The 15,288-nt window shown below is 43.3% G+C and overlaps 1 protein-coding gene across 1 annotated transcript in view; it reads left to right on the forward strand.

Annotated features, from left to right (window-relative positions):
- The window catches only part of COL13A1 (collagen type XIII alpha 1 chain), a 160,196-nt gene that overhangs the window by 105,050 nt on the left and 39,858 nt on the right, over positions 1-15,288 (forward strand). The window contains exons 21-26 of the mRNA XM_075072611.1: positions 1,899-1,943; positions 3,822-3,854; positions 5,933-5,995; positions 9,608-9,661; positions 11,414-11,500; positions 12,223-12,276. Coding sequence (XP_074928712.1) covers positions 1,899-1,943; positions 3,822-3,854; positions 5,933-5,995; positions 9,608-9,661; positions 11,414-11,500; positions 12,223-12,276 — 336 coding nt within the window. The remainder of the gene's footprint in view (positions 1-1,898; positions 1,944-3,821; positions 3,855-5,932; positions 5,996-9,607; positions 9,662-11,413; positions 11,501-12,222; positions 12,277-15,288) is intronic.

Consider the following 15,288-nt stretch of genomic DNA (forward strand, 5'->3'; position numbering starts at 1 on the left):
TGACCTTGGGCAAGTTACTTTACCTCCAGGCCTGTTTTCCCTCCCACCCTTTGTCTTTCTTATCTTTTTAGATAGAGGGCGCTTTAAGGCAGGGGCAGTCTGTTTTCTGTAGTTGGTCCTGACTTTTATAAGGCAGGTGGAGGTTAATTTCTGCCTGTAACAAGCCCCTTAGAATGGTAGTGTTGCAGATTAGGATCTGCTGAATCTCAAGTGGTGAAAATGCTAGCACATACGTTGCAGCATGCCAGATCTTTGAAGGCACTTAGGCATTGCTCCACTTAGTGCTGCAAGGATGCAGTGACTTAGGAACCTATGTTTCATTTTCAGACGTGACAAGCTCCTAAGGGCCATATTTTTAAATGTGTATATGTGCCTTATTCTCTTAGAAATCAGTGGGAGTTAGGTGCCTAAATACCTTTAATAATCTGGTTCTTAAGAGCCTAAATCTTATTGAAAGTCGATGACATTTAGGATTGTAAATGCCTAAGTCATTTTTGAAAAAGAGACCATGGTTATGTCTACGCTAGAGACCTTACAGCGGCACAGCTGTCCTGATGCAGCTGTGTCACTGTAGGATTGTTCATGTAGCTGCTCTGTGCCGATAGGAGGGAGCTCTGCCATCGACATAATTAAACCGCCTCTAAGGAGCGGCGGTAGCTATGTTGGCAGAAGAAGCTCTCCCGCTGACATAGTGCTTTGCACACTACCACTTATGCCAGTGACACTTATGTTGCTCAGGGGGTGTTTTTTTCACACTCCTGAGTGACATAAGTTTTGCTAGCATAAAAGATAGTGTAGATGTGACCTCAGGCTCCTAAGCCACTTAGATCTTTCAACACTGAGCCACTGTAGCATTTTAGTGAAGACACTACTACAGCTGCAGAAGAGCTTCTCCGTCAGCATAGTTAATTCACTTCCCTGAGAGGTGGTAGCTATATCGATGGGAGAAGCTTTCCTATTCACACTGCGTTGTCTACACCAGGGATTAGGTCAGTATAATGATGTCGCTCAGGGGTGTGGATTTTTCCACAGGTTGACTGCGTTGTGTGAAGAAATACTTCCTTTTGTTTGTTTTAAACCTGCTGCCTATTTTTTAAAAAAGCTACAGGTAGGAACATACTCTCTTCCTTTTACTTTAGGATTTTTAGTACTGGATTGACAACACGAAGAGCAAAAATTCACACTTGCAAAAGTAGAAAGAAGCACCCATCAACGCATTTTGATCTGACAAAGCCCAAGTCTGTTGACCTTCTGGGTATGGCCAAGGCATTTTTGTCTGCCCCAGCTTTTGCCTGAGATGGTGATTATAGGCTTTAGGTTTATCTTTGTCCTGGGGTAAATCTACATAATTATAGGGATACTGATCAGTGTATTGTATATACTGCATTCTGAATTTTCTGCCCGAAGATATTGTGATGTTTGCACAGTGCCAATCCTACAATGGAAATAAAGAAATGGCTTCCATACCCATGTTCTGCTCAGGAGCTGGCACTGGGTGTTAGAAAGCTCTTCAGGGCAGCAGATACAAGGTTTAAACATAAGGCTCTCATTGTTCTGCTCTCATTTATATCACTGATGTAACAAAACAATTTGGCTCACATTGTGCTATCACTGTACTAGGAGTAACACTACGAGACAGAACATGGCATTGCAATCCTCCTGGTTCCATCCAGGTGCTAGGAGGTACCCAACAAGAGAAGCTCTGACTAAGAGAAACTGTCTTGTTGAAAATAAAAGCAGGAGTTGGGGTAAGGAGGTTCTGGCCTCCCTAACAAGAACTTTGTGACATCTTGTGAAATATAATGTCCACCACTACTTTAGCGATCACCAACACAGACCCTCCTGAAGACTCATCTCATGCTTGTCCCTCTCAACTTTGTTTCTCATTCTATTTCCAGGGGGAGAGGGGCATGCCAGGGCTGCCAGGAAAACATGGAGCTAAGGTACCCTGCAAGGAATGGAGTGAGCTTATCCACTTGACTCTGCCCATACCTCTCAACTGTCCCTGACTTTCAGGGATGGCCCCAATTTGGTTTCTACAATGATTTTTCTCACTTTCTCTATCATTTTCTTTCCGCTTCTAAAATGCAAAGCATAGGGCCTAATTTATCAAAGGGATAACAGGGGAGAAAAGTTTTACTGAAGAAATGACATGCCTATTCCCAATGCTTCTTCCCATTTTGAAGTCTAATCCTGCAAGAAGCTGAGAGTCCTTTATTCCACTGAGATCAGCACTTCCCAGGATCAGACCTGTAATGCTTTTTTCAAGTGAGAAGTAATACTAATTAGTATTGGTAAGATATCAGCACTTTTTAAACTGTGAACATGTATCTAGTGGGCCCAATTTACCCCTGCCAACTCCAGTTTTAGGTATGTGTTATTCCATGGAAATCAGTGGAGTTACACCAGTATCAAAATGGAGAATGCAGTGGTGAATCAGAGCCATTGTGTGTATGTGTTACAGGTTTGAAATTAATATTGGAAAAGATCACTAGACTTACTCATTACAATTTTAAAGTAGAAAAATAAGGAATAGGAATAGCATCAATTCAGTAAAATTTAACCCCCAATACATGATTTGTACATGATCCCTTTCATGACTCGGGCCCATATTTACTAAAAACTACTCACCTCTGATACATTTCTGAATGCTTTTCCCCCTTTTATTACATAGAATCCCTGATTTCCATCTTCTGTCCTTGTGTTTTTTAGCTTTGTCCCTGATTTCTGTTTCAGAAAGTTGAGAGGTATGATCCTGCCTTTCCCCTGCTTCACACTTCTCCTTGTTTGAATTTTTCCAAGCTCTTCCCAGTTCTGAACCCATTCTCTTCCTTCTTTTTGCCTCTCATCTGCTACGCTAAGTTCCCCAAACCCTCCTGTTAGCTTCTTTCTAACCCTGCTTCATCTCATTCTCCCCCACCTCCTTTCCCACATTGTCATTACTCCTCATGTTTGCTTTCATAACTGAACATTTTCACAAGGATCTAACTAGCACTAACACTTAGAATACAAAAATATCTAGTCTGAGCCAAGGAGTGATGCTGATGTTTTGTTTTTGCACCATTGTCACTGAGGGAAATATAATCGTACCCACAGGAGTACCTGCCCCAAGGGTCCAATAAGCAACCATCTCAGTTTCCTGGGCGGGATTTGAGTCCATAATTTGTTGGTGATGTTTTGCTTGGCCGTGCAGAATGACACAAGAATCTGAGTGCTCGAGAGTCTTTTTGCCGGTGATATCTGGCTTCACAGATTTCCTCTGCAAATCTGATACTTGAGTTTACGTCTTCTGTGGTAAAACAGAATGATGCTGGTTAACAAGACCAAGAACATATTCTCTTTCTGTTGTCATTGAACATTTTTTTCAGGGACTGTTTTTTAATAAGAGTGTGGATTCAAATATTTAACTAGGTATTTGGTCCTCACGTTGTCTCCTTCATCAGTTTCTCAACACTGCTCCTATGGGGTCATGGGTTCAACTTCACTAGATTAGCTCACCTAAATCTGGGGGAAGGGATACATTGTTTCCTCTGTGTGAGTTAAGCCAGTGATGTCTTTCTTTGGTGGCACAGCATCCTTGCTATTCTGGATAGTATAGGCACTACTATAGAAAAGGTAATTTTAATGATGCTCCCAGCTTGGGGAACCAGGATGGATGTGTGTGGTAGCTACTGTGTTACAATGTCTCTTCTGAGCTTTGGAAAAGACAGACATAGATTATTTAAAGTTCCTTCTTGGCTGATTTTTTTTTTTAAAGAATATATATTTCTATTTACTTTATTTCAAACCAAGTGTTCTCATCTTTCCTCTCTCTCTGCTAGGGGGTTCCTGGAATGGCTGCTGCAGGGATGAAGGTCAGTTTTACATTAAAATGCAGCCTCTTAGGACAGGTCATGGATAAGAAAGAGGATAAGGACCATGGGAGGAGATGAAACCTCCAGCCTTAGACTGATGGACATTAGTTCATGGTAGGAAAGTCATGGATTAAAAGAAAATGGAGACATACATTGATTCTCCTGCCAGTTTGGGAGGGGGAAAGCTCAAGCTAAAACAGCTATAGAAAATGGCTCTCTCTTTTATCAAGGAGAGGCTAGGGCCTGTCTGTGTTATAGCTAAATGCTAACTCCAGTGGGAGAATGACTGATCCCTTCCCTGATCAGCTAAACTATACTTGTTCCAATCCTGAGACTGTAAGAAGATTTCAGTTCTTTTAGTCCCTCAGTTCACTTTCTGTGAGACAGCAGTCCTCTCTTGGTTTCAGCTCCTCTCAAACCCCATTCTTAACAGTACTTGAACCTCCCTATTTCCATAGCTTCCATTTATTTCCTAATAAACAAAATTATTATTATATCCCACCTTTTCAACCAATATCTCTGTTTCTCCATTGCCTTGGAACCAGATAGATTTCTGCATTAGTATATCCTCAGTTCTCAGATTTAGGTATAGCCAGATTAGTCAGTTTGAAACAGCCCAGATGAGTTCCAAAACCCGTTGACCGATACCAAGGAACAATGGAATGCTCTATCCATGGGCCTAACTTCAGCAGCCTATGAAAAACTTTGGAAGCAACAAGCACTGTCCTCAACTGCTGGAGAAGGCTCTCTCTCCCACTCCCCTTGGCTGGTATAACTGATATAACCAAGATTCCATGATTGTCCAAGGCCTAACAAAACAGGGCACCAGTTGTGATTGGTGCTTCTGGATGCTACCGTAATACATATAATTACTAATAACAATAGCCGTAGAATCCCCTAGAGCCAGCGATAGCTGTACGAATAGCAGCTCAGGAACAACGTGACTCACCACTAGAAGCTTTCTGAAATTGTGAGATACCTGGTGGGACTATTCCACACTTCTTGCTAGGACCCCTGGGACATTCCCTTTAAACAGGCAGGTCTGGGAAACCATTTCTTAGGAAACAATTCAAAATAGTCACTTACCTCTCTTTTATTAATGGCATTGTCAGCCTATGGGCTATAGCATATGTCTTCAAAATCAAGACAAAAACAACAATATCCATGTACAGGAATAACCAAGAGAAAAGAAAAACTAAGTCTGTAATATGCCTTTAAATTTGACTTTATACTCTTATTTCCACACATCTAAATTCAAACTAAAGCACAGCTTTGGCTTGATGCCTTCTTAAATGGCCATTCTCTTTTTTAATCTAGAAGTGGGTTGGCCGCCCCCTCTCTTCTCTTTCCTTCTCACTGTGTATTTTTCCATCTTTTCCCCACGCAGGGCAAGCCAGGAAATCCACGAGAAAAATATTGCTCTTAAAGGAATAATCATTGCAAATCTGCATTTCCTGTATTTTGTTTACAGGAGCTTATAATTATAAGGCGTTTCCTGATGTCCTCTGTAAAATGCAACTCTGCTTTTCTGAAGCAGAGATAGCATTTCTCCCTAACAGAAAAGAGGCATGTTTGAGAGAGATTTCCATATTGTAATTAGACTATCTTCTGTCCCCTTCCCTTCCTACTCACTCAGTGCTCATGTCTGGGGGGGGATATTCCCCTGCCATTCTCTTTCTTTTCTTCTTTGGCCCTTAGGCTATGTGGCAACCTGCTATTACTGGAGAGTATATTCTCTCCCTGTTCCCTTGGCTGCCTCTCCCCACCAGCACTTGTGCCTCCTTCCAGGGACATGGCGGTGCTGCAGAGGAAACTGCTGGGGATGCATTCCTGCACTTTTGGCAGATGCTGTATAAATTGGTCCCATGTTTCATGCCCCCTCCTATCAATATGTGTAAAATAGTAAAAATGGTACAAACATATCCCTGAATTTCTTTCACTTGGCAGCAAATTCAGACAACTGAGCAGCTGACTCCTCTTGTTTTAGCTTTGACTAGGTTTGTAGTGTTATACTGTAGAGTGTGGAGACCACCAGCCATATAACAGATGTATTCTCTGTCTCTTCTCTTACCAACAAGGGAGAAACTGGAGTTGCAGGGATGATGGGCCCCCCAGGTTTGCCAGGGAAAAGGGGACAGAGGGTAGGACAATGCGTGTTTGGATGTGATTTCTTAGCACTGCTGTACTAGCCTGCTCCTCCGCTATAGCCAAGGCTAAGTGGGACTGCTTTGCACTATACTTCCATGCTTGTGGTGGAATGCTCTTACCCCATTGCCGATGCTCCCGTCTCACTGATGAAGTGTGCTTTGTATGTTCCTCCTTGTGAGAAATAGAAAGACCAGCCCAAAGGGGGAATGAGTGTGTTCTGGGAAGGGAATGAAGTACTGAGCATTAACATTCTCTTGAGAGAGGTTTTGTACCATTTCATTACAGCAATAATAAATGATGAGGAATCTGAATACCCAGAATCAGGATGTCTTAATGAACATGTATGTACCTCAGAATGTTTTCTGTACATCTCTCTGTCTGGGTCCTCCTTTCACTACAGCACATGAATGCTGATCCTGATTCCTGGAGTACAGTGAAAAGCAGATATGCTGAGCACATAACAGGAGCAGAGTGCTGGAGTCAGAGAAGTCTGGGGCACTTTGATTATCCTGAAAAGGAAATAAAATCCTTACATCCAATTAGTATTCCTTCTGCCAAAGACGCATAAAAGCCCCTTGCTACCCAAACAAATGCAATTATTTAGCAAGACTGACTGCCTGATTTTGTGGGTAATGAATATATCCAGATGGGCCAAAGCCCACCTTCTGTTGTACAGATGCGAAATGAATTGCAGGTAGAAATCAGAGCATCTGCACTTCTAAACACCTGCTTTGTGATTGCAGTCTGGTAAGTCTTAGTGAAAGTACCCCATTTGCACTCATGACTGAATTAGGAGTACAAATGGGGTGCAGGTGCAAATCATGCCCATGAAAAGGATATCATCATATTGAAAATGCATCCCTTAAATAGGAAGAGACTCAGTATGTTCATTCCTCTTTGAACTGGGGCGTTACCCATGGCTATTTCTAATGAGCATTCAGTTTTTTTAAATTATTGACTTCTGTTGTCTGCTCTTTAGGTCCTCAGTGAACTTTTCACCACGTGATATAGTGTGTTTGCATCTATAAGAGCAGCTTCCCTTTACTGAGGTGTTCCACTTTGACTCAATGGATTAATATGATCAGTGACATGGTTGGAGATGATAATATTCTGACATCCTAGAGACGGCCAATAATTCAAACTTTCCTTAGGAAACAAAATCCAGCACATTGGGCCCATCTCGCTTTTCCAAGGAGAAAACAATTAGCTTGTGGTTGCAAGGTACATGTTCTAACAAGGATGAAAGGCTACAGAGTACTTATACTAACCTGGAGATCAGAGAGTCTTGTAAAATGGATAACTGTGCTGTTTTCGGTGGGATGCAGAGTTGTCTAGAACAAGGATAGCTTTCTTTTAATTAATTTCTGAAGAGCCATACATTGCATGCCCCTTCTCAGAACACTTTTGCAGGCACCTTGCATGTTAGATGTCAGTCCTTGGACTCTGTTGAAATTCATATACTTGTCTTTCTAGAAGATTAAAATATCTCAGTCATGCATGCAAGGAAAAATAAATTCATTAGCTATATTTTTTCTTTCAATTTTGTTGTTGTAATAGAACCAAGCTTGTGGTCCAAGGTCCTGTATAAATACTTTAAAAGGCTGTATAGACCAAGCTTCTGCATGAACCCACCTTAAAAGAGATTCCATGTACCTGTATGCTACTGAAAAATACAGTCACATAACTGTTCGTGTGTGAGTTACTCTTTAAAGAGTTTAAATAAATCTAAACCCAAGTATTATCCAATGCTATTGGAGAAAAAGGTTGGGGAAATGGGGACTAATCATAGTAAAAAAGATAGTAAAAAAATCATAGTCATCATCATCATTTATAAAAATTACTAACTTTGGAGAACTAACAATTACAGGAAAGAACATACCTTTTCTCTAGTGGTAAGTGTAATTGTACTAGAGACATCCTCTTAAAGACTAAAATGATTGTAAACTACAGCAACCAAAACCCTGTCAGCTGTTTAAATAGAGCCTGTTGTACAAGCATCTCATCACGTATGGAAATGCTGGAGATAAGGGTTTGGTTTACAGTTTGCACCTTGTAGACAGATTATAGCAGGATCTTAATCGGAACTTATAAGGCAGTAAGTGAGCCAATTGTGGCAGAAAAATTTTAAGAGATGTGCATTGTACTGATGGCTTCAGGCACACAAAAGATATGACTGCAAGCTAAACAAAGTCACTTCAGAAAAACATCCATGGAGCGGTCTGTGTCTATCCTTTACTCGTTTCAGTGTGGAATTTATCCAAAATCTGATTATTCCTCTCGCAACTCAGTTCAGTCAGACTACTCCTCTTGCTGGGGTCTTGACAGCTTAGGGGTCACGACAAGGATGGCCTATCTGGTCCTCTTCTGACCCTGTAATTTTCCCTATTCCTGTTTTCACTCCTCTTCATCAGCACTGAGCTCTCGAGAGTTTGGCTGCTTAAAAGAGATGATGCACTAATTCTTTAGAGCCTGCTGATGGAGAAGAGGATTTGTTATTATCAATGTACTAGCAGGTGCACAAACAGAAAATATCTAAAGGTCGAACAAAGGGTATCTGAGTATCTCTGAGATGCCCTTCCAGTACAGTGAGTTTGATTCCTTTGGAGGAATGCTGTAAGGATGCCCTTCAAGCTCATCAGCTGCAGTCATATTCAGAAGCGATAGGTGGCAGCAGCAGGAGCAGGAATGTCTTTCAGAACCGAAATGAAAAGAGTTATTTCGGTAGGTGCCCCTCAGACAATCTGGGGCATTGCTGCACTATCAAGCAGCACTGCGCAATGCTATTCAGTCACAAGTTTTTGAATTTTTACCTAATATTTGGCTTGCACAGAGGACCCAGTTTCATATTCCCTGCATCTCAGAACACACAGTCTTCCAGAGAAGTCAAGGATCAGGCCCTAAGATGACTTCAGTCATTTACACTTAATTGAGCAGTTCCTCAACGAGTGTAAATGGTGATAGCTCCATTTACTTAAATGAGCTCTAACAATTGACACCAGCCACGGAATTACCCCAATAGCATCTTGTGTGAAAATGTCTCTCTTACTTGATTCCATGCGACCATTTGTATCTTGCATTTACTTTCAAACATTCATTTGCCACATGAAAGGACTAGCAACAACTTGTGTTCTACACAAGGAGCATGTGTGCAGGTGGCAAAGAATTAACACCAAGCACTGCCCATCTGCAATGCGTTTGTTGAGTTTTGGCTGTTAGAACAAGGAGGAAAATACATAAATCAAAGTGCTAGTTTTAAAGTTCAAAATGACCTTTAACTTGGTAGGGGATCATTGTACAGTGACATGTTAATGCTAAGAGTTTCATGGAAGGGAACAGACAGTGACACGTACTGGCTTTCTAAAACATAAGGTGAAAAGATGTCAGAGTTAAGAGAAAATGATGACACAGTTGAGCAGATAGTGAAGGCAGGGAGAAAGCCTTGGCTGCCTCTTAAAAGGGCGTCCCATAGGGAAAAGAAGAGTTTTAGGAATGTTTGCTGTGTTGTATCAGATGCGCTCTATGGATTCAGTAGCACTTTCACTGATCTCACAAGTAATGGAAGCCCTTAAAGCCGCCCCCTGACCATTTCTGCCTTTCACCAACAGGGGGAGAAGGGAAGAGCTGGTGATCCTGGGCTTCCTGGATTCCTAGGACAGAAGGTTTGAATGTTCTCTGACTTTTGCCACACTTTCCCATTTTCCTTCCCCTAACAAAGAAGCTTGCACTGAACTACCTAAACTGTATGCACATATGCTTGCATACACACTTACACATATATATGCACACACACACAAATACACTGAATACTATTACCTGTACTCTACCCTAGAGATAGGAGAAGGTCAGGCTCTGCAGATAATATGAACATGATTCCATGGCCAGTTCCACTGAGGAGAGGGAATTAATTTTATGTCGAGAGGAAGAACACAGCACATTTCTTACCCTACCTTTATGGTACCCCCCCTCTTCAATCCCTGCAAGGTGGCAGTTTCAAGACCAGTCCCAAGAGCAGCTGGATCCCATTTGATTTAGATTAATAGCCTTATTTTTATTTTGTTATGTAGCTTTTTTAAAAAAATACCCAGCTACCTAGCGTGAAAATTTGATTTATTTCAACCCAAACAAAACACTGGGATCCAACCGGAAATAAAACATTTGGGGTCAAACATATTGCTGGTCTAACTGGGTGCAACTCCATTGATGGCACTGGAGACACAGCTGCCTGTGACAGTGGTAAACTTGGTCTACAGAATAAGAGGAATGAGTGGTTTAGGGGACTGACAGGAGAATATAAATCCTTTCATCTTTAGGATACTGGCTCACAAATCATGTCCAGATCAGTGATGACTAAAATGCTGCTTACCATTCAATGGCTGTTTGATGCTGTATATACAATGAGAGGGTGGTTTCTGTACAGCTCCCAGTGCATGTCACACACACGCCCCCAAATGCAATTACAACTGGCACTAACTCTTCAACAGAGAGCCAATGGACTGAATGAGTCGACCTATTGCACTATTAGAATGGTTCTTATAGAAAGGGACTGAGACACAGTGGCAGAGCAATGTGGGGAAGCCTGTGCTGGTACTGCCAAGGCTGTATCTGTTTGGTGACCACAGAAAGGATTTCAGTCTCCAAAGCTGTCAGATGAGATGATGGAGAGTTGCCAGCAGGTCAAAAGGGGTGGGGCTGAAAGGACTGATGGATTGGGGCCAGAGGAAGAGTATGGAATGAATGGATTTTGTGCATGATAGTGGGAGGGTTGGGGGTGTTTTTCAAGCCATGTCACATGTATGACTGACTGACAGGTGGAGAATTTTTGAGGGAGCCCCTTGTTTAAATGTTGCCAACACGCTGCTGACTGAGGGTGAGTCTACACATGGAGCTGGGGGTCCGATTTCACGAGCTCACATAGTGTAGCCACAGCACCGCAAGTGGTGGGAGGGGCTAGCCTCCCTGAGTGTGTGCCCATCAGATACGAGGTGGGTACTCAGGGAACTTAGCTCCTCCACTGCTCGTGCTTCCATGGCTATATTCTATACTGATGAGAGCCAGTGTGAGACTGTCTCCTCATGTGGGGAGTCAGATATGAACTGCATTGGCAGAACTGTGTACAGGCACAGAAGTCCAATAACAGGAGGGGCTACAACTCCAGATGCAGTGGCATGGGGAGAAGCGCTCTCTAGCCAGTTTTATCAGTCTCCAGTTCTCAGCTCTAAAATTCACCAGTAAACAACTAAGTAAGATGCAGCCAGTTTCTTCAGCAACCAAACCTTGTCCTGCAACCAAACCTTGTCCTGCTTCCAAACCTTGTCCTGCTTCCCCCCACCTCAACACCATCAACCTGACTGGTGAAGTTACAGAATGAGAAATTGATTTAACTGATAGTGGATTATTCCTCCTTGAACCAGGGAGAGAAGGGAGATGCTGGCAATGCACTCGGGGGAGGTAAAGGGGAACCCGGACACCCGGGACTACCTGGGCCTCCAGGACCAAAGGTGCGTCTTTTTCCTCCAATGAAGTCTGTGTTTCCTTTTTGCATGAGAACGTACCTAGCTCAGGGTATTTAGGAAAGGGTTGAAGTTTGCATTTGTCTGCACCTGACTGCAATTATGCACTGTGGAGATTTCATAAGCTAGCCAGCTCCTGCAGAGTTCTTTAGTTTGTTATTTTAAATGCTGAAAGTCAGAAAATTTATGAACTCCATTTCCTGGGGGGAAAAACCTACCTGTGTTCAAATGATTTCCCTATAGAGTTTGTAAGCAAACAGTCCCTCAGAATCACTGCCAGCATCTGGTGCCATAGGTGGCAGCTGGGACAGGATGAACATTGTGTATCAGGACTCAGAACCTCCTCTCCTGCTGTGTTCCTGCCTAGAGAACTAGCAGCCCTCAAACAACACCTGATAGCAGAGGATGTTTAGGACACGTAGGACTAGTTCCATTCACAGTGCAGTTAAGAGATGACCCATTGGTCCCAGTTCATACCACCCATTCACTTTGTAGCCCCTTAGCCCATGGGTAGTGTAGAAATGGGAAGTCACCCCAGTGCTCTGAAACTCCTAAAAGAAATCTGGGTATGCCAGGTCTACCTGAGCTAGTGGAATGCTTCCTGTCTGAAGTGCTGTTAGGTCTAACCGCTGACAACTAGCACAGCCATTGTTAGAATCGCTTCTTTCTGCTTATTTATATAAATCTGTTGCTTTTCTCTTTTTTCCTAGGGGGAAGCTGGTGACATTGGCCAGACTGGAATTGCAGGACCGCAGGGGGAAAAGGTACAGAGGAGGAGGAAAGCACAATAGGGACTTGTGGCTTAACAGAGGATTCCAGGCCACGGAGCTCAGTTACAATGCGGCAATAGGGAAATTGTTTCATAATACAAAAAACTTCCCTTAAATTATACCTAACCTGATGGCTACAGCCAGTCATTAAAAGAAATAACAACTTTCTCCAGTACACACAACATTTTCTGCAGGATTTGCACATCCAAAGCAATCAGAGCAGTATTAATCAACAGGCCCACACAAGCTGGGGTCTGAGGTGCAACGGTATTTGCAGGAAGAAGGCAAACAAGCTGCAGTGGGAATGCCCAAGCAGGCAGGAAGACTCTGAGGACAACCAGCCCACACCTAGCAACTGCAGTTATGTAGTACAGGAGCTATGACATCATGGAGAAATGGTCTGAGGTAAACCGGAAGAAGTTCAATAAAGACAAATGCAAAGTGATCCACTTAGGAAGGAACAATCAGTTTCACACATACAGAATGGGAAGAGACTGTCTAGGAAGGAGTATGGCAGAAAGAGATCTAGGGGTCATAGTGGACCACAAGCTAAATATGAGTCAACAGTGTGATACTGTTGCAAAAAAAGCAAACGTGATTCTGGGATGCATTAACAGGTGTGTTGTAAACAAGACACGAGAAGTCATTCTTCCGCTCTACTCTGCGCTGGTTAGGCCTCAACTGGAGTATTGTGTCCAGTTCTGGGCACCGCATTTCAAGAAAGATGTGGAGAAATTGGAGAAGGTCCAGAGAAGAGCAACAAGAATGATTAAACGTCTTGAGAACATGATCTATGAAGGAAGGCTGAAAGAATTGGGTTTATTTAGTTTGGAAAAGAGAAGACTGAGAGGGGACATGATAGCAGTTTTCAGGTATCTAAAAGGGTGTCATCAGGAGGAGGGAGAAAACTTGTTCACCTTAGCCTCTAATGATAGAACAAGAAGCAATGGGCTTAAACTGCAGCAAGGGAGATTTAGGTTGGACATTAGGAAAAAGTTCCTAACTGTCAGGGTAGTTAAACACTGGAATAAATTGCTTAGGGAGGTTGTGGAATCTCCATCTCTGGAGATATTTAAGAGTAGGTTAGATAAATGTCTATCAGGGATGTTCTAGACAGTATTTGGTCCTGCCATGAGGGCAGGGGGCTGGACTCGATGACCTCTCGAGGTCCCTTCCAGTCCTAGAGTCTATGAATCTATGCTGGCCACCCATAGCTGAGGATTAGCGGGATGGAGGGAAGGGAGGAAGGAAAAGTCCAGAACAGGAGGTGTGGAGCTAGACAAGGAGAAGGCTCTGGGAAAAGAAAGGGTTGCAGCCAGACTGACTGACTCTCCCAGTATGTCAGGGATACTCCCATTTGAACCAAAAAAGTCCTGACTCCTGACTGAATAACATTATTGCCCTCATAAAACTACATTGCCCAGAATCTTGTGGGTGAGCTACACACACATACACACACATCAGTCTTTCTCTCTCTGAGTCAGTAAGAGAGACTAAGGCACCTGATGCACAAGATTCTGGGTAATAAGGCTGACCTCTGCTCTGCTTCTGGCACTGGGAGTGCAAGAGGGGCGGGCTTGGCTGGGCAGGGAGGTAGATTTGGTGTGATGGTGATGCAGAGCTGAAACAGTGCAAAGTGGTGGCTGGACAGTATATCAAGGAGGGGTCCATGCCCCATTTTCCCCAGGCTTTGGCTGCAGCAGAGGGGGGGTGAATGAGGGGTTCAGAGAGGGGAACATTCCCACTCATTCTGGGATTCAACACAGCACAGGGGTTGTCGTTTAGGCAGGGGGATCATACCTCATTCTCCTCAGGCCTTTGGGTGCAAGAGGAGAGCTAACACCTCCTCCAGTCCCAGGACTGGGCACAGCAGGGAGAGGGGGGGCTGCATGGTTCCATTCTGCTGCAAACACCCTGATAAGAGTGAATGTCTTGTCTCTGCTTCCCCAGGTGTAACTGTTGGCCTGTATCCCCAAAGGCCACCTATGGCTGAGCTCATTATAGCCTGGCCAGGACAGGGTCCTGTAATTCTGTTTGCCTCACCGTGTGTGCTCCAGCGTACAGGCCCTGGGCAGGGGAACAGGGAGAATGAATGGAGGTATGAGTGGGGGAGCAAAAGCAGTGGGGATGTTGGTTGGGCTGGAGCAGGAGCAGTGAGGCTTGGGGGATGTGGAAGGATGCAGTGGGGGTATTTGGTGGGACTGGGGGAGTGGAGGGGCAGGATGCTCCCAAAAAAGTAGTTTGAAAATGTTGGCCAGTATGCTAGTAAGACAAGGAGGGTTGAAAGGCAGGGTTCCTGGCATACGGGAGGAAAGGGGAGGGAACTAGTGGGTTAGAGCAGGGGGGACCTTGATGGGACTAGCAGGGGGGCAAGGTGCTACCTGAAATCAATTTGAACATGTTGTTCAGTACCATTGCAGCACAGCGGAAGTTCTTCTTTCAAAAGAGGTGTATCAAGAACTGGGACTAAAAGGTTAGGAAAATAGGAGATGTACAACATTTTAAGGCTTATAGGTTCTCCCTTGACTGATCTAGTCTTTTGAATAATCTTTTCAAACAAGCAGCTTCTGGGGGAATGTGCTGAATAAAGAATATGCTGGACAGTGTTGTGGAATAGTGATAGTAGGGCATAAACTTAGCTCAAAAATATGTTTTTCCAGATCCCTCTAGTATGCTGAAATAGGAACTACTTCTTTAAAGTCACTCCATGCTGTATACTGCAAGTAGAAACAGCAGATGGAATTACAACAATAAGTATTTTGGGCTGAACGTCTTGAAATAAGAAAAAGAAATAGGGGTTATACGTATGTAAATATACTTTCTGGGGAGTGAAGGGTCTCTTTGATTGGAAAGCTGTATCTTCATTAATCAGCTGATCCTCGTTTGCTTTACCTCCTAACATAATGATGTAGCACTTGTGACTGTGTTTAATGGTCGCTCCTGAAATGTGAGCTTTGCAGTCTCATTTGAAGTTCAAACAAGATGTCAGCTTATCATGTACAAGGC

This window comes from Chelonoidis abingdonii, chromosome 15 (assembly GCF_003597395.2).
Source record: "Chelonoidis abingdonii isolate Lonesome George chromosome 15, CheloAbing_2.0, whole genome shotgun sequence".
Taxonomy (NCBI): domain Eukaryota; kingdom Metazoa; phylum Chordata; order Testudines; family Testudinidae; genus Chelonoidis; species Chelonoidis abingdonii.